At 44.4% G+C, this 22,151-nt stretch overlaps 1 protein-coding gene across 1 annotated transcript in view; it reads right to left on the bottom strand.

Annotated features, from left to right (window-relative positions):
- The window catches only part of LETM1 (leucine zipper and EF-hand containing transmembrane protein 1), a 919,975-nt gene that overhangs the window by 313,368 nt on the left and 584,456 nt on the right, over positions 1-22,151 (bottom strand). Inside the window, exon 9 of the mRNA XM_069632136.1 lies at positions 4,735-4,902. Coding sequence (XP_069488237.1) covers positions 4,735-4,902 — 168 coding nt within the window. The remainder of the gene's footprint in view (positions 1-4,734; positions 4,903-22,151) is intronic.

Genomic DNA, 22,151 nt, shown 5'->3' with positions numbered 1-22,151 from the left:
AAAACAAGTAGAATAGCCACGGACATGAGGTAAGGAAGAATAACGGTGCCATAGGCGATCATGGCCACTAGAACGAAAAGGAAACACTGACTGGTGAAATGATGTACATCCTCTAGGAACACTACCCCGAAAAGAATCAAAATCATTAAAAACAAAATACAAAAAGGTGGAAAAGCTTCCAATCAGATTAATAAGCGTACAAATGCCAGAATCAAAGTTCAGAAGCTAGTGTTCGGGTGATACAATGTCTGGGGATAACGCCACTGAGACTGCGGATGTCAAGCAGATGGCAGTTACCGGTACGTGGGATCGCCTCATCAGCCAACGACAGATATTTAGGCAAAAAATCTGGTATAGAGTGGGTTATCATATTCCAACACCAATGTCGAGGCTCCATTATGCAGATTTAGATAAGAATGCTTGACATTAGCTATTCACTATCAAATCTAAATGTTTTTCACTACAGTGAATATAGGTTGGCCAGTCCTGATAGCTTGAATTCCACAGTAAGTGGGTAAAATACTTACACTTTACACCTTTAGCTCAGACACTTCTGGCATGTAGTATGTACATGTAAATCACAAAACGGAGGATGTTGCAACGCCACTTCCTTTTGTTGTTAGCAAATTATCAAAAAAAGGCTTACAATTTTAGGGCTTTTTAGCAACAGCAAAAAATGTATATATAAAACCGCATAATAAAAAAACTGCTGAAGATGAAGGGGAAACAAGGCACAATCATTACACACGAACTGATACGCCAGACACGAGGTTGAATTCCCAAAATCTAGGGTTTATTGCAAAGCAAATAGTCTGTTGGCCAACTGGTCCCACGCCCCACAACGTGTGTCTACCAGACCTCGGGGGACGCAAGAGAGCGAAATTCGTACAACAGTTACATATACACAAAACAAGCATCTAGTAATCATTAGTGTCACAACTTATACCGCCCCTATTGCATTTCCTTTGAACTAGGCACGATGATTGACAATGGCGACGAGTATGACCCCTTCAAACATTCATTTAGTAACAGGTTGCAATTTTTTAAGCCCACAGACATAAGTCTTTGTTTTAAAGAACACAATGCTTCTGTTTCTGCAAGCAAGCTGTGCGTAGGGAGAGACACATTCCAGGCCTTGCCATTTCCCAATTTTTATTTGTGTACGGGGAGTCAACTTGTTCTACAGGGCTCTACCGGGCTCAGGAAAGGGAGGCCGCAAAGAAGAGCATAATTCAAGTCATTTAATGTTCGCTCTAGCATTTTTACTGTGCTTACCGAGACTTGCTGGCACCTGCTGTACCAATTAAAATGCCTTGCTGCTCACTCTCCAAGGACATGCGAGGGAGGGGACCGGGCATTTCTGTCCGGGTTACTGCGACCTTGCATTGTGCACCAGTGAAGCAGAATAATATTTCAGCAAAGCAGTTTTACATGAGGCAAAAAGGCAACGTTAGAGAAAACAAGAAGAAAACAAAATGGCGATTTCAGTCACCTTAAAATGGCCACACCACGGTACGATGGTTAAACTTTTGCTACACCTTTCTATTACTAAACATGAGGCGGTTGGTCTTCGGCCAACAAAGTATAGTGCCTTACGTTCGAGGGGGTGTCTACTCTTTCTGGACTGACAAAGACACAAAAAGTGGGAAGAAATCATACGCTGCCCATGCCCTGGACGTTCACGACTTCATTATCAATAGTAACATTGACCTACTGATATTGAGTGAAACCTGGCTGAGTGATACATTGGGCACTGCCCTTGCTCTAGCCATCCCAGTAGCCTACACCATCTTCAGGCAAGAACGTACCCTCCAGAAAGGAGGAGAGTTGGCCCTCACTGCTAAAGAGGCAATTTCAATCAGAAGGCTTGAAGGTGAATTGAGTTGTAATTGGGACTACCTTCTTCTCAAAGTGAACCCTTCCCCTAACTGTACTGTCAATCTCAATGTAGTCTAATGTCCACCAGGGCCAGCCCTGGACTTCCAAGAAGCCTTGATTCATACTCTTTCAGATAATCTGAAACTAACAACCAGATCCATACTATTGGGTGATCTCAATCTAGGCCTGCATGACCCTAATGACCCTCAAGGAGCGGCCCTAAAAAAGCCCTTTCAACTCTAGGGTTCACTCAGGCCATCTCCGAGTCAACCCACATTAATGGTTGCACCCTTGACTGGGTTGCCCATCATAACTGTTCAATCCTGGTAAAAGATATTTCTCCTATTCCATGGTCAGACCATCACTCCATTCAATTGGACCTGAACATCACGAACAGGCTGCCGAAGCAAAGAGGAGCTCACTCCATACCTCTTGGGGCCTACTCTACATTCCCCCTTTTCCAGGGACCCCAAAGTTCTCGCTAGTACATTCAAATCTGTCATCACTCAAGCGGTTGATGCCATTACTTTCCTCACGCTCAGAAAAGCTAAGAGGCCCAAGTATTCCAATGCATGGTACTCCCAGGAGCTACTCGAGCTGCGGGCCAAGAAGAGGACAGCACTGTCCACCTGGAAAGCTAAACCGAATGTTGCCTCTAAGTTGGCTTTTAAAAATATCTTTAAGGAATACAAGGCGGCCATTATTAAAGCCAAGGCCGCCTCATATAATACAAGGATTGCAAATGCTAAATCAGGGACTAAAGAAATCTTTGCCATCTTTAGGGAGTTGGAATCCCACCTCCCTCCCCTCTCCCCCCCACAGACTCTCCTTAAGGACGTAATTTGATGTAATGATATCCAAGGTGCCTTGCTTGATAAACTTGACACTTTACAAAGTAAAATTCTCGCACATCAACAGGCTCTCAGCCACCAAATTGCCAACCTACATAGCAGCAAGTCTGTTTAACCTGAATCCGAGGGACCCCAGCCATTCGACTTCCAAGGAAATCAGTGAACCTGAAGTCTTGGCCCTCCTCAAATCCATTAAATCTTCCCACTGTAAAGGAGATGCCTGCCCTGCACAGCTCAAAGATTGTGCCCCCACCCTGGCTCCGGTCATCACAGCCTTCATTAATGCATCCTTCCAGTCTGGCCATGTCCCAACTGGCCTTATAGAAGCCTGGGTATGCACTCTCCTCAAGAAACTCTTGTGTGACCCTAAGGTGCCAGGGTACTATAGACTTATCACTACAGTTCCATTCCTATTAAAAATCCTGGATAAGGCAGCCTATCTGCAAATCCAAGAATTCCTTGAAGCCAACCATCTTCTTGGCCTTCAGCAGTCTGGATTCCGCCCAGGACACGGTACCGAAACTGCACTCTTAGACCTAAAATATCAAATGGATGACTTCTGTGACGCAGCCAAACCTGCGTTCCTGATGCTCCTTGATTTAATCGCAGCATTCGACCTGGTGGATCATAGCACACTCTGCCACGATCTCTCCTCTGCGGCACACTTCTCAGTCAAGGCTTGTGCTTGGATCACCTGGTTTCTTCAGGAAATGGTTATGAAAGTCTTCTCTGACTCAGCCTGTGCGCACCCAAGTAACATTAAATGTGGCATCCCACAAGAATCCTACATCTCGCCTGCCTTATATAACCTATTCACAAGGCCACTGTTCAGCATTCTGGATGCCCTGGGCACCTCATACACTAATTATGCAGATGAAGCGCAGGTGCTTATACCCCTTACTGGTGATTACAAGACCGACATTCACACCCTCAACTCCATTTACTCAACTATCCAAACTTGGATGGGAGAAAATTGGCTTTGTCTCAATACGGAGAAAACCGAACTTCTGCTTATTGGATCACCTGCCACTATCGGAAGACTGGACAAACAATATAGTTCCTTCCTGATTGATAACACACCAATCAAGGTTTCCCAAGTTGTCAAAACCTTTGGGTGTATCTCTGGACTCCAACCTTACTATGGACAGGCAGGTTAATGCCATTGCTTTACTTCAGCATACTATTCCAAACTGCTCAATGCAGCAAGACCCTTCCTCTCAAAACAGAACTGTCTCATCATTGCAAGGGAAATAACAGGATCCGGATTGGACTATTGCAATGCCCTCTTTGCAGAGACCTCTGGAAAAAATGTTTCTAAGCTCCAAATAGTACAAAACAATGCTCTTAGGGCCGCAACAGGTATCGCTAAAAGGGAGCATATCTCTGAGACCAGGAAACAGGTCCACTGGCTTCCCGTCAAAGAAAGGATCATCTTTAAAACTCTCGCCCTCACTCATAAATGCGTCCATAATCTAGCTCTTCTCTACCTGGCACAAAGAATTGCTAAACCACTCTCAGCCAGACCCATCAGAGCAGCCTATACCAACAGAATTGCTATTCCCAAGACTCAGAGTTCAAACTGGAGGCACAAGCTTCCCCACCATGGCCGCAACCCACTGGAATACCCTTCCACCTCACATTAGGAGGATTAACTCACATTCAGCCTTGCGCAAAGCGATTACGACAATGTTATTTGTATAACATAGCAACCCTTCTATGGCCTACATCAAGGTTGGATCTGAAATCTGTAATGTATTTGTTTCTTGACTATACTCATCAGTAGAAATTTAACGACAACTAAGTTTATGCTCTATGTAACCCTTGAGCAACTACCATGAACCAAGTATTCTTTTTTTTGTAAACAAGACAACATCATGCAACAGCGCCTCAATGCCTTTGGGCTGTAATGCGCTATACAAATTCAAATAAATAGAATATATGCATTGAGTTTTTTTAAAGAAAATATAAAATGGGAAAAAGAAGTTAAAGAGGGGGACTTACTAACCTGCAGTGTTTCCTTGGCTTTCTCTACGGCTTCAGCAACCTTCTCCAATGCTTTTTCTTCATTTTCTCTTCTAATTGCTTCCTCTTCCTGCAATGTGGCTTCCAGCTTGGTTTTATTGTCTACCTTTTCACCTTCCACTTCTGCCATTTTCACTTCAGCTTCTTTGGCCTAAACAGGAGAACAGTAGTTATACACCTTGAAACATTATCGTATAGTTACTAGACTAAGCAGTGAACATTAAACATACAAGAACTGTATGATAAAAATTATTACCCACCTGTAACACTATATAGTACTCCAGTGTGTACACCCTTCATCAGTTCACAAGCTTTAAATAACTCACTATCTTCCGGCTGACAATACACAAAGCCATTTTAAGCATAACTGTATTTAAACATCAATACAGTGAGCTAGGCCCTTCGATAAGACGTTTTAGGCCAGACAAATGAGACAGGCTATACAATATACCTTCAGAGACGATTACCAGATTCTCTAGCACAAATACTTGGCCTCTTAAACATTGCCTCTACAGAGGAAAGACGATCTGTGACTGTTTGCATGGAACCAACACTTGACAACTACTGTTAAATAGTTAAGTAACCAAATTCTTCTCCAGGACTGCTCTCTGAAGTGAGTTGGTCACCAAGTATAGCGAGGAGGCTCAAAGCCTGCATATGTGGGCATCGTCCCTGAAATGTGCTGCCACATGGGGAAGCTCTGGGGTTGGATTGCTACCTGAAGGAGAACACCTAAAATCAGTAGTCACACCAGTTTATGACAAATGTGAGAACTCAAGAATGAATGGAATCATATGCAAATCGTCCCCAGCCAAATTCATTTTGTTGATTTTGTTTAGTCCGCTATGGACTAGTACTTGAATCAAAGATATTTTTCATTTTCCCAGCAGAGGTTACCACCTTGTAGAGAATCCTGGGGCTCTCATTTTTAGTACATTCTCTATTGCTCCCGCTGATAGCAATTACATTTTCACTGCCAGTGCTGGATGTACTGGCTTTGGAGCCTTTAAAGTATTTTTGATTTCGAAAACATGTGCATGCAAAGGTTTTGGAAGAGACCACACCATTTTGTTGTAAGCTGCTTCCTATGGCTTTGGAATATGTAGTTTATTTATTTAGTTTAATTTACGCCTGGCCAAACCTGGCTTTGTATATACAATACAATATTATAACATTTCCACATTTGATACTTAACAACTCATCATATAAAATCTAAGATAAAATCGGTATACAAATTAAAATGTTAATATTCTTAGATCACCACTGTCCATTTTCGAAAATACACCCAATATGCTCCAAGAAAGTTCCTCTAAAATCTCAATACAGTTAAGATAACATTTGACCATAAAATACATGAACTTAATATGGTTACCTTTCATCAAAATATTCCACATAAGGTGTCATCAGTGCTGTCAAATGTGCTGCTATATGATTTCACATATTTGTGTTGAATCTCATTTAGGCATCACAGTTCTAGAGATTCTATCACATTTTCACCACATAACCTAAACCTACACGGGCCCTCGGATCTGACTAGTCCAGTTCTTGCTCCCTTAATTTCAAGAACATTACAGACATTGAACTTTAGCATTAAGTAATGTTGAATAATTAAGCTGTGTGGGTAGGCAGATATATATATACAGGAATGTCACTACGCGTCATTCTATGTTGAATAAAAGGACCACTGTTTATGTTTGTAGATAGGCGAATAAGAATCGTCTCAATAGCTAAATTCATTCAACTTATATTTGCGCCTGCGTTATAGTGCACCGAATGATTCACTACTTGCGGATACTGTGAGCCCAACAAGCCGTTCCTTGTGTACTTTATACAGTTTCCCCAAGATGCCCAAGCGCTCAAAATCCTCCAATCTCGTATAGGCTTGGATGTAGGTGACAATTATGGTACCATTCTCAAGGTGTAGCATCTTCTCAAACCACACTACCGCTTTTCGAATAAAGACTAATGGAGAGCCCAAAAGACTAATGGAGAGCCCAGAAGACTAAACTCCAGTCTTAGGTACCCAATGGCAAGTGATTTCTGCATCCGAAATAAAATAAGGAATTTTGCTTCAAATTTGCTGACCTCGTTAATGAGGTTATATCCCCATACTTCAACCCCAAACATTATTACACGTTCAATCCTTGCAGTATAAAGCAGCAATATAGTCTTCAAAGAACATCCTCCACATTTTCCAATAAAAGAGCTTATGGAATGCACAATCATAATGCATTTATTCATTGTTTCATCCCAGTGGTACATCCAACTTAAATTGTGATCCACCATACGTATAGTATTTAATGCATTCAACAGGTTGATTATTAATCTGCCATTTGTATTTATTACCATAAGTATTAGGTTTACCTGTGAACGCTATGACCTTACGTTAACTCTTAGATCACTTTTTTCAGCATAAATGCAGAGAGCATCTAATATTGTTTTAAGTCCCTTGGGAATGTAGTCTAATAGGAGCAGGTCATCTGCATAGTCAACCCAGTTTAGCTGCTGTGTTCCTACTTTCACTGGATGTACCTTTAGATTTTCAAACACAATTGCCAGATGAGCTAAATACAAGTTGAACAGTGGGGCAGCGACAATACACCCCTGTTTAACCCCCCATACAGGTAAGAAGAGATTCCGGGAGTTTACCTTGGCCAGCTAAACATACTCTAATGCTTGTTACTTTGTGAAGAAGCATGAGCGTTTTAGAAGACGACGGAGAATATTCCATGAGAGTAGATTGCCCTACAACCTATTTCGCATCACAGTATCAAATGCAGAGCTAAAATCAATAGACGCAGCATAAGACTGACACATTCTTCTATACCATGCATGCTCAACTGACGATACCAAGATCAACAAAAATGTGTATCGTTTCAGCATTTTTCCTAAAGCCTATTTGGTTGGGGGGCAGAATGCCATTTTCTGTTATCCAATGATTAAGTTCAACCAAAAGCACCTTAGCGAATATTTTTGTCGGAATGCAGAGCACAGCCAACATCCTAAAGTTTGCAGGATCGCCCCAGCAACCTTTCTTATGGACCGGAAGGATATGGCTCTCAGTCCAAGAAGTAGGGAGTGTTTCACATTCACCTATATGTATATACAATAGTTGCAGGGCTTCCACCCATATCTTAGCAGAGGTTTTAATTAGGCTATTGCAAGTGCCATCAGGGCCTGCTGCGCGAGAGTCCCGAAGCTGTGCTATAATAAGGGTTAATTCTGTGACTGTCACTTTATAGACCCATTTAGCATTAGGTAATTCCATCTCAGGGTCCACTGAGGTGGTGGCTCCCAGGGTTTTTCCAATGTGTGCTCTACAGTCATCTTCAGAGACACCATTGATAGGCAATCCCTTGTTATTAGCCCCTCTGAATTAGTCCCTCTGATCATATACATGGTATTACCGGATCCCACGTAGCTTCCAAATTTATGCCAAACTTCTTTCTCACATAACCACTTACGATAGTTCTTTTTTACAACTTTTATGTCTTTGGTAATCTCAGTCCCTGTTATCGGGGCTACAAGTATCTTTGCAATTTTGACTCAGGGGTGTGTATTAGCATGACTCATTTTTCTGGTGTATTTGTCCATTCGCCTTATTCCAGCGTTCATGTGTATTTTTGTATTTCCTTCGCTGCTGGGTAGCTTCTATGATGTTTGTTATTAACCTCAAAAAAGGTTATATCATGCCAGGTCTATCACTACTATGACTGTTAAGAAATGGTGCGCTAAATGCAGGAAATTAGATTGTATACTGTTCGCTTTATCTAGATTGGCTATATTCCATGACATGCAATTCGGTCTCTAATTCAGATATATGTCGCCGTTTAGGGCATACACTTCTACCTCACAGCAAGTATAAATTTTTATTAAAACACACAAGGGCATATGGTCACTCATCTCATGTGACAATAGCCATATCCTCCCCCATTGCCAACGCGGCTGCGTTAGTAAACACGTAGTCAATGGTGGAGGCACTACAACCACTCACATGTTTATGGGCCCTATGGGCGTCGACAGCACATAGACCATTGAACTCAACTGTGGTAGCAGAAGGTTGCTGTTTTGGTAATCCTTGGAAAATGCAGGATTGCTGGAGCATAAATGGTGGTTGCGTTCAGAGGTCCCTGTCCAGCAAAGCACCTGCGAGATAACTGCGATATGGGACCATTCCTGGCTTATTCCAGTCCCGCGGGACCCTGTGAGACGTCGGCCTGTAGAAAACGACAGCCGACTCACCAAGTGCCATTTATGCACCGGCAATCCTGCATTTTCCAAGGATTACCAAAAGAGCAAACCTTCTGCTACCACAGTAGTAGATTCAACGGACAGCACCGCCACAGGTGCCTCTCCTGACGAAGGCCAGCACAAAGACAGGCGTTAATTAAGCCCATTTTTTGGCCGAAACACACCCTGTGTCGATCCCTGTGACACAACTATACCATCCCCCCTCGTGTATGTTATGTGTAAATATTGTTGTGTGCACCATGTGTAAACTATGCCTTGGACCAATGCAAGTCTCAGGCGCATGTTTCCCTGCTTTATAGGGTTGTTATACCCCCTCCATCTGTGGGAAATGTGCATCTGAATGAAATTTCGACCTCAATAATCCTGAGGTCGACACCTATCTATGTTACCACTATCCACAACCAACCTTGTCCGTTTATATTTCACTTATTTTTCGTGCTTATCGAAAGTCCTGTAAAATAAATTGTCTAGTCACCCGTAACTCTCTGTGTTGATGCAAAATAAATACACACACACACAGAAGTTCTCTGTTTTCTGTCGGATCTCTCCATCCTGATTTTTTTTGTCTATTATACGTATACCCGCCTGGGTAAATCAGGACCCCGCCAGGTGCCCTATAGCATACACCTGGCTATCACAGTAGGCAAAAGGCACACCACTATTGTACGATTAAGTGGTAGGTGGTACTTTGAGACAGAAACCGTCTGAAGTTCTATTCCATGATGGGGCAAGCCAAAGGGGAGTCGAATGGGACAGAGAGGGGAGTGTGAAATGTTGGATAATGGCATACCTAGCAGCTTGGACAGCCAGTTGTAGCCTGGATCCCTGCTACACAGATCGTCTAGCCTTTCTGGTACTGTATTCATAGAGTGTGATAAGGTCAGTAGCTTTGCGTTGTCACGAGGGGGTGGAAGCCCCTCTAAGCAAGAGTTGGGAGGTATGGGAAGAAGTCCAGGGTCAGTCCTAACATTGTGGATAATGGCAGTGAAGAGGGCCTCAATTCTTTTCCCCACCCCATGTGCAGATTTGAATATGTGCAGGACACCTACGCATCATGCCATGCCTATTCAACAAGATGCTTGCCGGTGAGCTTCTCTACATTGTAGAGCTGACAAGCAGGCTAAGAGCCAGAGCTGCCAACACGGGAGAGAACACTCCAGTGCCACACACAGACTCCAACAGATCAAGATGTTGGGATGCGAAAATCCAGAGAAAATCCTCCCACAGCCAGCGCTACAAGCGTTCCATCGCCCGAGCCGGAAAGCAAAAGAAAGAGAAATGACAAACCAACAGCTGCGGAGCACCACAGGAAGCTGCACAAACACTCACCCGCACAGACAACAATCCATCTCAGACGGCAGTGCACACACTAAATAACCAGGGAATAAATAGCTCCATCTCAACCCAGGGGCAAACTTTACTCACCATAATGGTGCTGTGTTCTCAGCCCCATAACAAGCATGTGGACAGGAGACATCCCAGGTCGCCATTGATCCACCAGGGCAATGTCCCACCAGTGACTAAGGGCAGAAAAGGGATCAATCCCCAAACCTATCGAAATTGTCCACAGAAGCAGACCCAGAAACACAAACTATGATATTGAAATTCCAAGGCTTCCATGTCCATTACGTGGTAAGCCCACAATGAGAAAGTGGGTGGGACTTATCCCCCTTTTCAAGACCTTTTTGCTGCACGTAGACACCTGGGAGACGGGCCCGAATTGGGTAAGGAAAGATAACCAATCAGTACAGGGCAAAGGATATTTAAACAGGGGGCAAGAAGCACAAAATGTAGGTTGTATGGTTAGGCGAGTGAGATCAGCAGTAAAATTGAAAAACGACAGAGACCAGCAGGCGGAAAGAAGGAGCTGTGGAGGAATTTACTGTAGAAGGTCAGTTATTGGCTTAGTGAGTATGCTGGTTTGCATCGTGAGAGTGGTTAGAAAGGATAGAGTAAGGAGTGTTTGTGAAGTGTAGGTTTACACAGTGAAAGGGGGGTGTTTGAACGAGTAGTGTTAGTAGGGAGTAGGTATTGTATGCAGGGCGGAGCAGTGGTAGTGGGGAGTGTAATTTTTTGTAGGGCAGAGTAGTGCTGTAGTAGGTAGTGGGTATGGTATGGTATGCAGGAGGGAGTAGTGGTAGTAGGGAGTCGATATTGTATGCAGGTTTGATGGGAGATTGAAATTGGTGTCAGGCAGTGCAAGTAGCAGCAGTGCAGCGGTGGGGGAGGGGGGAGTGGCACCACCACAGAGTGGGGAGGGTAGCAGCACCACAGAGAGGGTGAGGGAGAAGCAACACAGCAGAAGGGGGGGGCAGCAGCACCTCAAAGGGGGGTGTTAGGGGTGTTGGATTATGCCCAGGGTGGGGTGAGCACCAAGGTAGCGGGGGAGAAGCAGCAACGTAGGGCGATGGGGTGTACCAGCACAGCGCCGTGGGGGGTTTATCACCCCGGGAGTACTAGTAGCACTGCAAAGGGGGGGGGGGGGTAGCACTGCAGAGGAGGGAGTAGCAGCACCGCAGAGGAGGGAGTAGCAGCACCGCAGAGGAGGGAGGAGGAGTGGGAGGAAGAGAAGGGGAAGGAGGGGCAAAGGGTGGAGGGGAGTTGAAGGAGGAGGTAAAGACCTGTGGCATAGAAACGTGGTGGAAGGAGGCTGGAGAAGCAGGGGAAGTGCAAGGAGAAAGGTGGCCGTGTGCATGACTGAACTAGTCCAATTACAATAGTGTAAGTGCGAGTCACTGTCCAAACTCTCATTAGATCACTAATCTTTTGCCAGATTAGAGACAGCTACGAAGTCCAAGAGATGAGGCTAGAATGCCAGCTTTCAGATCAACATCTGTAGTCCAAGTTAAATTGGGACAGAAGAGGTCAACATTCAATAGGATACGGACGCCTGTGTTAGGGAGAAGGATCGTGGGAAGACTAGCGAGAGAGGGACGTCAGTAAACCTTATAAATTATAAAATAAAAACCCATGTACTGTTCTTGAGTCTCAGAGCTATTTTTGTGGCAAGGGGCACTGATGTCTCTGCTGGTACTCCCCGGGAACTGGCAATGATCTTGAATTGGACATTGGACATAGGACTTTATTACGAGTTGGTGGTAAATTCACTGAATTACTGCCACTTGGTGCCGTGGAATTATCACAGGATTAAAAGTGGTGGTAATTCCCCATCTTTGGAGTTCATAGGACTCCATGGGGATTGTTGGAAGATTTGATAGGCAGTAAATCAGCCTATTTTTTTCAGTAAAGTGGCGGATTCACCACCAACTTTTTGCTGGGCGTGAATCCTCCACTTTACCGCCAACGTTATCATTAAAGCAGCGTGAGAAAAAAGTGCTGTTAACTGAAATACCACCACTTCTTTCTTGCACCGCCGAACTTGTATTGAGACATACTGTTTGTAATGTCTTAAAGGAAACATAACCCATGTGCATGCCTATTGCCCTTACGTTTTTTATCAGGTTTTTATGCTTGGCAAGATTTTATGTTTTTTCCAAATGGCACACTGTTCACTGGGCATGTCTGAGGCCCTGAACCGTAGAACTTGATGGCTATTTTTGGATATTAAACATGCATGTTATCTTAGCACAGATCCATTGGAATAGGGTGAGTTGACAGGAACTCCCCATTCTGTTATGTGGAGGAAACAAGCCATCAGTGCTTGGACTGGTCTGGTTGCTACCTGATGTGCCTCCCACTCAAGGGGGGAGGAGGGATACCATTGGACCATGTCTAAATCTACGACTCTAGAATCCTTATTGAAGGTCACAGTTACAACGGAGCCAGAGTCATTAACAATCATCAAGAATAATGAGGACCAGAGTTCCAAAAAGGCCACACCCAATACTCAGAAACCGGAGCAATTGTTAAACATTAAAGGTAACAGTGAATTTTGTGAATTTACAGTTCACAAACTAGTAAGGGAAAAGAAGTCTCGCTTGCATGACAGTGTGATAAACAGGAGGGACGAGTACATCACATTGATACCAACGGTGCCCCAGAGTCTCCGGTAACACATACCAAGTGCAGAATGTCACTAAACTATGTGATGAATCCGACAGATCCCTCACTGAACCCCTCCCTAAAGTCCCATCCTAGGTGGCCTGAGAAAGTCATACACTTCCTGATCCTGACTTGGGGGTGGTGTATTGTGGGAGGAGACAAGGCCCAAGGTGGGGATGAGATGCAATATTTGTCCTATGAAAGGGAAAGCCTTTCAACATTTCCAAGACAGATAATGGCATATTGCCTTTATGATGCATCTAAATCACATACAAGATCTATGCCTCTGGGCGCAAATACCATAAACCTCAACAAGCATTAATAACAGAAAGATCCTTCAGGGTATTTCAGGATAAAAATTCTCCTTACTCCCAAAAGCCATAATGTAAAGGAACATGGAAATTTTGCCTTAAGTAAATTGTGTTCCTCTGTAACAGCGAAATCTAAAGGTTCATCTTTAAATGATTCTAAGGGGAATAAATCTACCCTGAAAATCAATAAGTTACTTAAGAGGCCCATTTTGTTGTTGAAGACTAGAAGTCCCATAAGTACTGGAAGAGCACAGAAGAGTTATGCTGTAGCAGTAGTAGTAGAAAGACAATTAAGCCTAACAGCCCACACCTGAAGGAACCTGGGAGGCATAAAAGGCCCCCTCGAGTACAGGCAATCGGAAGGAGCTGAAACTGTGACTGGAGTGCGTGCAGTAGCAGCAGTAGTAGCGGAGGCAGAAGGAAGAAAGCACAGTGTTGGCAATCCAGACAGAAGTGGGAGAACCAAAGTGACGCCGGAACGTCGATGCAGCAGATTGCACCTGCTTGCTCTGCGAGGGTCCTGTTCCCCCACATTCTGAAGTGCAGAGACTGCGCAGCGGAAGGCGTGTAGGAAGGCTGCCTTTCCCCATGTGAGCCTAATTTCAGAGGTTGCCATGCAAGAAGGGTGTCAGACTGAGATGAGGAGTTGCTGTGAAGCCGTGGGTCTCAGGAGTGAGAGGGTCTCCTTATTTGAATGGCCTGACCGGTGACACCTTCAGCCAGGAAGGGTGTGGTGTCCCAAGTGAAGCCATAAGCAGTAAAAGTCATACAACACATGGAGAGAGCATCACAGAAGGCGCTGAGTCAAACCTGGCATTCTGATTTCTTGCGCAACCACTGCCGGCAACAGTATCCAGCTTAATATTCACTTGCTTACAAGAAAAAGTTGTTTGTTGAACTCTTATAATGGGACAGTGGAAAAGTAGCAGGAAAAAGCCATTGTTAAACCCTTAAACTTTGTAAACCATGTAACAAAGTGTTGGGTTACGACGAAATTACCCAAGTAGAAAAGTCCTACCACCAAAAGTCTGTCCCCCATTTATTCGCATATGTATATGTGGTGGGGGAGGAGGAGTAAAGTTAATAAACATGTATTGTTTTAAGATGGGGGTATGTGGGGGGTCTCCCCCCCACACACACACATATATATATATTTTTTGCATATATATATATATATATATATATATGCGAAAAATGGGGGCGGAGGGGACATTTGGTGATCAGACTTTTCAACTCTGTAATTTCACACAGATCCGAAGTGGTTGTGTCTCCCTCTTTACACAGAACAAACATTATGAGAAGACATTGTTGAACCTTATGAAGAAGTGGTTGTGTGTGCTTAATTTTGATTTCTAAGGGAAGTAGTGTTTAAACATTGTATCTGCAGTTGGAGAGAGAGAGCAAGCATTTCCCAAGCCAAACGTCTTCCCCTATTGAGACTAAAGCAGCCTTTCTCAAAGCCAGAAACAATTTTAAACTTGCCTAACATACAAGTGTGCGAGCATTACCAGCAGCCAAGAGAGTGTCACCCAGGCTTCTGGGTAATTGTTTCGGCTAACAGTTGGCAGAGAGATGAAGGCAAAGTTGGAGATGGGAAACCTTTTTGCTCATACACACTATTCAAAGTTGACACAAACTATACTGCCAAATACCATACAAGAAACAGAGAAGTGGGTCATAAAGGCAAACCTAGGTTATTGTTGTGGCAGACAGACAAGAGAGACAGAGAGGCTGCCTCTTTTGTAGGGAGATATTCAGAGGAAGAATGCCTTGCCTATTCGAAGGTGAAGTACCTAAAAGTGAATATTGTCAGAACCTGTCTTTAGTCACAAAGTACTGAAGGTGTGTTGGTATATCTGGTTGTCAGTAGTACAATTGAAGTGGAATACTATAAGACAAAGGATAATGTTCTCATAGTACTTTTTAGTAGAAGTGAAGCTGCTGGGGTAGAAGGAGTAGCACTGTGAAGCCATTCTGACAAATAATCCTATTGTGAATTCTATATAACTGTTCATCAAGATTTGTGTTTCACAAACATTTATAGAAGTTGTATTTCTTATATAGTCTTCTTGGATAATTGGAAGTGGTGGCAAAGCGTTGTGGATGGGAATAACATTGATGCTATTTTGAGGAGATGTAAAGTCTTTATTTCACCAAGAAGAGCTTTGTTGTTGTTGGAACTCCGGTTAACAAAACTTGACCTTAAGCTGTATATACCTTGAATCCTGGGGAAGGGATTTCACCTAGGTTACTAAAAGGTCATCAAGAAACTGGGAATATAATTGATGTTATCTGAAATACCATATATATTTTCTTTGTGTATTTGCTGCTTAAGTGTGAGGGCCAGACATCCTATGTTAGAGTGTTTCTCTTTAGTTTTGTTAGGCAGGGAAATCCTCATCAGCGTAAGGCTAGTGAGGCATTCAATATCATTTATACTTTAAAAAAATGCATGTTTTGAACAAGCATCAAAAAGTTGTCCGCCTCACACTGCTGACCCCCTCACAACTATACTGAAGAAAACACTATCAAGATGGTGCTGTGCACCACCAATGCTTAAAAAGCCTTGCAGATGGTCATTGCAGGTAATCAAGATTATTACATGATTAAACAAACGTGGAGCCACTCAATAAAACGAACACCATCCCAGAAGAGTAACCAACCAGTTTTAACTTTCAAATAAGAATAACAAATAACCAATCAGAGCTGGAGATGGAAGGAATAAGTTACTCACCGGTAATCTCCTGTTCTTAAGCATTGGTAGCTTTCATAGAATCACATGCTGTTTGGATATCCCCATTGTCAGACAGGGAATCCTCTAACATTAAAGCAGTTTATCTTTACATTTTCTAAACGGCTAGTCACTTCGGTGCTCCATTAGAGATATTTTGTGTCATACTGCCCACGGCCAATTAGACAAGTCCCCCTAGCTCCACCCCTAGTGGCCATCTTAAGATTTGGCAGTGCACGTGATATGGCAGTATGTGCCAAGAAGAGCCAGATATGGGTAGGAGGGAGGGTCGCTAGTGAATCTATGAAAGATGGCAACGCTGGAGAACAGGAGTCACAGTTAAGTAACTTACTCCTTCTCCAGCATTTGAAATTTGATAGACTCACATCCTGTTTGAATAAAATTACACAGCAGAACCTATATACAAACAAACGGGTCGAGGCATAGCTCAACACATGTAACCAACTCGCCTCTGGAACATTCACCTCATGCAAACAGGTTGCAAAGTACGGCATGGCCGACCTGGGACTCCGACCTGGAATCCCTATCAACGCAGTAGTTCCGTGTGAAGGTATGGAGAGAGCTCCACATGGCTCCCCTTAAGATGTCTAGCAGAGGGAACACTGGACAGGAACGCCCTAGTACAAGCCACAGCCTTGTAGAGTGTGCTCTTGGTCTTCCTGGAAGGGGCCAGTTGGCCATACGATGACAGTGGGAAAGGCATGCCGACAGCCATCTAGCAATGGAAGACTTTGAAAGGGCGTTGCCCTGGAGGGAAGGTTCGAAGGCAACAAACAACTGTGATGACATGGGGAACTCCTTAGCGCAAGCATCGGAGAATTTGTGGGCTCGGGCGAAATTCAAGGAAAGTGTAGAGGTGGAGCCAAGGACCCCCACCCAAAGCTCCTCACCCATGCTGTCTATATGTTGGGAACCAGAGTGTGAAACAAGTGCAATGCCAGTGAGAATACCCATACCAAAAAGGATCAAGGAAGTAAGGTTCCCATTGAGAAAGCCATATATGCATTCACGACAATATGATGGCCATTTGAATGAAATCCTGGAGGAAGTGGGAAAGACGAGCAAAAGAGAAGATTGGTGATGTCATGAAGAAGCAGAGCTGACTCACCCAGAAGAGATGCAGAGACGAGAGGACATAAGCATTCTATAGGCACTAAAGAAGAGGTGTCAAAGAATAGCAACATTTCGGGCTTGAGATGAAGATGTTCATGCTACAGAAATAATTAAGAAAACGTCAAGTCATTTTACAATTGTACAGATGCAGTAATGCAAGCAGACAAAGTATTCTTAAGGCTGGCTATGTAGTGAATAGATTGCGGCGACGCGCCAACATATATGCATAGGAATGTATGGACTATGGATGATTTCACAACGCACTTTAGCAGAGCTGGACACTGTGAGCAGAAAGGCTTTTTCAGTGTGTCGCAGTTAGAAATCAAAAGCTTAACCATGGAGGGGAGTCAAGGAAAGGCTTGGTGGGCCCAACACCAAGAAGTCAAACCACCGTGGGCCTGAATGTTCGTTCAGAAGTTACAGAACGTGTGAAAAGAACAAAACTACTGTCTTAGGTGAGTAGCGAGAACATTGAAGACGTCAGAGGTTCATCATTTAATAGTATTTTAAATACAGAAAGGCTCGACACCATGGTCTGCAGGCACGTGGTTGGATGAAAATAGACACTAGGACGAGCTGTATCGAAACCAAGAAGACAGAGTATGCCTATACTCCCTCTTATGCTCAAGCACAGAGAACATTTCCAAGGCCAAGTTCAAAGCCTTAATTGACTAGCAGACTGCAAGGGTGATGATAGATGACAAGCTAATTGGTGGGAAGCTATGGTTATGGCCAGCCCACCAGCACCTGGATGCCAGCCTGCGTGCTGCTTGCGTGTGTGGAATATTACAGAGGGGTACGAGGGTGCCAACTAATTATAGAGGGACACGTCATGGAGAGCCCTATTGTTTGTATAACTAATGGGACGTTGTGTATTTGACGATGTTCATAGTGACCTGCACTAGAGGAGGGCTTAGTTGCCCCACCTGATGTTAGGTACCCAATCGCCTTCCCTGACAAGTATGGAATGTATACCTAGATGTTCCCTGTAATCACATCCCCAAGTAGATTTTTGTAGTTTGCCATGTAGATTGATGTCAGTAATGATGAGTTTTTAGAATATAAGGTACTTTTTTAATGATATGCTTTAAGTGAGACGATCGAGCGAGTTTGTTGATGTTCGTTCTACCTCCCCGTTTTAGATAATTGATATTAAAACAGACGTACTTGTTAGGGAGAATTCTCAAAAATGTGCTATTTCCCTTCACCTTAGAGATCCCCAGCAACTTTGCTGGATTTTGAGGACTTGCTTTTTTTTAACCTGGAAAGAGTGAGCCTTTTTTTCACCCACTCATGTATTTTGATGTGCGTTTCACTCTTGTGTTCTTTGATTGTGGAGTTTTAAGATAACTCCATAGGCATCTTTTCATGTGTGTTACACAGCACCCTCAGTGCAGTGACACAGGGATGGCTTTTTAAACTTCCCAAAGGTTTAAACACCTTCTCTGGGATCGACTACTGTTTCCTAGACCCAGCATACACCATCTTCCTATACAGTGCTGGAGGGGTTACCTAGTATCCCGTGTCTAGAAACTCATGTAACAGTCAAATGCTACCTTTTTCTATCGAAATGGCTGGTTGCAGTGGTTTTACAATGAATTACCATGATTTTTCCCGACCGCGAACACCGGTTGCTGAAAATCGCAGGAACCATGTTTTTCAAGATGGCGATTTAAGCCCCTTTGGTTAAACGGGTCCCGGTCTTCTTTTTCCACCATTTCTTTTTGGAAAGGTCCTTCTAGTGTTTGTCTCTGCGCGCCAAACCAGGTTTGGTCCCTTTGTTGGACTTCAGGACTGAAGACCGCCTCTGGTGCCCGAATGTCTGGGGTGGGCAGGAAGCGAGGGAGGGCCCGAAACTCCCTGTGCTTAGTCTCAATGGAGACCCAAATGGACTCTGGCGTGATTGGCTGGCTGACTGTCCGGCAAGGACAGCCAACCTGCTGGGTGAGTGGCAGCTAGGCTGGAATGAATGGGAGAAAACTGTTTAAAAGGCGAGTCTCCAGGACTGGAAAGCAGAGTCGACCACTGGAACGAAAGAACAGGAGGCGAGCTGGAAGAGGACGGCTGCTGCAACTCCTGGTCCGTTGGTTTGCCTGGTGAACCCTGCTGCAGGTCTGAATTGCCAAAGCTCCTTTTGACAGAGAAGCCCCTTCAAGTACGACTTCTTCCTTTGAGTTGGTGGGACCAATCAACTAGTAAGCCACCTGGAAACCATTCTCGGAGCTGGTTAGGATTAACCAGGGGGAAGGACAGCTACTCACACTGAAGTGACTCCATTATGTCAGCGTTTTCCAACTAACCCGTGCAGGGCAGGAGTCCACCGACATCCTCCCTCTTGTCCCCACGACTGAGGTTCAGGAACAGCGAGATCTGCAGGAACTGCCAGGAACCAACGTCTTCAGCTGCATCTTTTTGCTTCATACTAAGGTACTGTGCCAACCCGATTGAGAGAACGCTTCTCTCGCGGTGAAAGTTTGTGGAACTTTCCCAACTTATAGGCCTAATCAGCTTGTGACCCAACAAATGATTATTTTCTGTACAAACTACTTCTGAGAACTTTCGCAAAGACTTTACCGTTTACTTCAAGAACTACTCTTTCCTATCCAAGATACTAGTCCATTAACTTTGGCCTAGGCCTATTGAACTGAATCAAGTCCTCTAGTGAACTATAACTATTTGCACTGCCTAAGAAAGTATTTGTGATCTATTCTGCTAACTTGTGCCTTTTTACTCTCATTGAAATTAACTAAAATGCCATTTTACTCCTATATCAGGGGAGCTTAATTTATTCAGAAACGTATTGGTTTGCTATTGAAGTATATTTGTGTAGATTATTCAGTTGCCTCCTTCTAGTGAATGTTTTCTAAATGATTGTGTAATAAATTAATAGGTATTTTACCAAGCAACCTTGGGTGTACGTGTCCACTTGAACCACTGTGATTGTAAGACCTCTGTGTAACCTCTTGTACTGCTCACATTCCCTCTTGAGATAAGCCTGGCTGCTCAGCTCACCTCCACTAAACTGCGTAGTACAGACTTATACCAAAGGTTGGTTTTGCTTACACCTGTAGTCTTAATTGTATGTGGTGGTCCCAAAGGGTACTGCATGCAATTCTGCCTAACAGTACTTTGCCAACTTCTTGAGTCAGTTTAATTATTGATGTTCGAGTATATTCTGCATCTCAATCCATCTCAAAGTATTTCTACCTCGTCTTAAAGAGCTTGTGTTGGATGCACAAGTACAAAAGCAAGGATTGCTCTGCCCGAGACAAAGGAGAGCCAAAGAACAATGGCAGAACCAAGGTGTCATGGCGACTAACCAAGGGCCCTTATTTCCTCCTTCCAAAGGGTCCAAATGGACCCTGTCCTGGCGCCTTTGGCGCCAGGCTCAAAGAAAGTGTGCTCTGCACACCTTGGGTCCAAGGCACGTGTTTCCAGGCCGGGCGTGGCCATTAGAAAGCATTGGAAGGCACATGCAATCATCTATGGGAGTGGTGAGGTGGGGCCACATGGCGGAGCTAAAGGGGAGTGGCTAGGGTCAGACTATTTAAGACGGCCCCACCGCATGTTGAAGCTTCGCGTTAATCTGCTGTATGCAGCGTAACGCTTACCGCCATCTGAAGCTCTTACCGGTTTCCAGCTCTGCATCTTCTGGTTCCAGCTTCCCATCTTCGGGGCGCACCTACCTGATTCCAGCTGTACATCTTCAACGCGCACCTTACCTGGATCCAGCTATACCATTGCCCGGAACCCATCCAACCTCAATCCGGCATACGCAGCGCGCACCTTACCTGAAGCCAACCATAACACCGCTTGAAGTACTACGAGCTTCACGCCAGTATCTCCAGGGCGCACCTTATCTGTCTCCTCGAATCCATCTTCTGTTGGGCGCCTCTTCCTCACCTGTCGGAGTCTTCATTCACGCAGAAGTCTTCTTCTTGTCAGGTATCCTCACGGTTCTTCCATCTTGCAGCCGCGAACAGCTTCCCGGATAGCCGTTCTCCATTTTCCGACGCCAGGCCATCCCTGCAAGAAAGGCAGCGCAAGGTTAGAAACCGCATAAACATTTAACACTTGACCGCGCAACACCCAAGCCTTGCATTTAATTTAAAAACCCTATTTACCTAAGGCACTCAACCTGCGTAGGCTCTTTGGCATAATGGCCCAAATTGACCCGGGCAGGAACGCTGTGGCCGTATCATTAGATGCTGAGAAGGCCTTCGACTCTGTGTCCTGGGCTTACTTAGTAGCAGTACTGGAGTAATTTGGGATAGGCCCGAACTTCATTAGGTACGTGAAATTGCTTTACACGAAACCCGGGGCCCGGGTTCTGACCAATCAGTCAATCTCGGATATGTTTCTGTTGGGGCGGGGCACTAGGCAGGGCTGCCCATTTTCGCCTATACTATTTGCCTTAACTATAGAATCAATGGCAATAGCGGTCAGGCTTCGACATTCCAATAGGGGCATTAACCTGAAGGGGGCCACTCAGCTAATATCCCTGTACGCGGATGACACGCTCTTATATATCCGTGAACCGGAAAACAACCTAGCGCCCATAATGGCGGAGATACAAGAATTTACTGCGCACTCTGGCTACTCCATAAACAAGGATAAGTCAGAGGTTTTCCCTCTCACACCGGCAACTGGCTGCCCTGTCTCTCTGGGCGGGCTGAAGTGGTCCAATGAGTCCATCAGATACTTGGGGATACTTGTTTCGCACGGGAAAAATAGGCTATACACTGACAATCATAATGTCGCGCTACAGGCCTTGAAGACTAAACTGCTATTGTGGGACCGCCTTCCGATATCACTACACGGCAGGATAGCAGTCCTTAAAATGGTAGTCCTACCCAAATTACTGTACCTGTTTGTGAACATACCGATTTGGCCGGAAAGACTCTTTTTCACTAAACTTAGGTCAATGGCTACAGCCTTCCTATGGCATGGGCAGACTCCAAGAATAGGGTG

Source organism: Ambystoma mexicanum, chromosome 6q (genome assembly GCF_040938575.1).
Source record: "Ambystoma mexicanum isolate Mex_15411 chromosome 6q, UKY_AmexF1_1, whole genome shotgun sequence".
Taxonomy (NCBI): domain Eukaryota; kingdom Metazoa; phylum Chordata; class Amphibia; order Caudata; family Ambystomatidae; genus Ambystoma; species Ambystoma mexicanum.
Note: the sequence above shows the minus strand (reverse complement) of the source record. Positions and strands in the feature narration are given on the sequence as shown.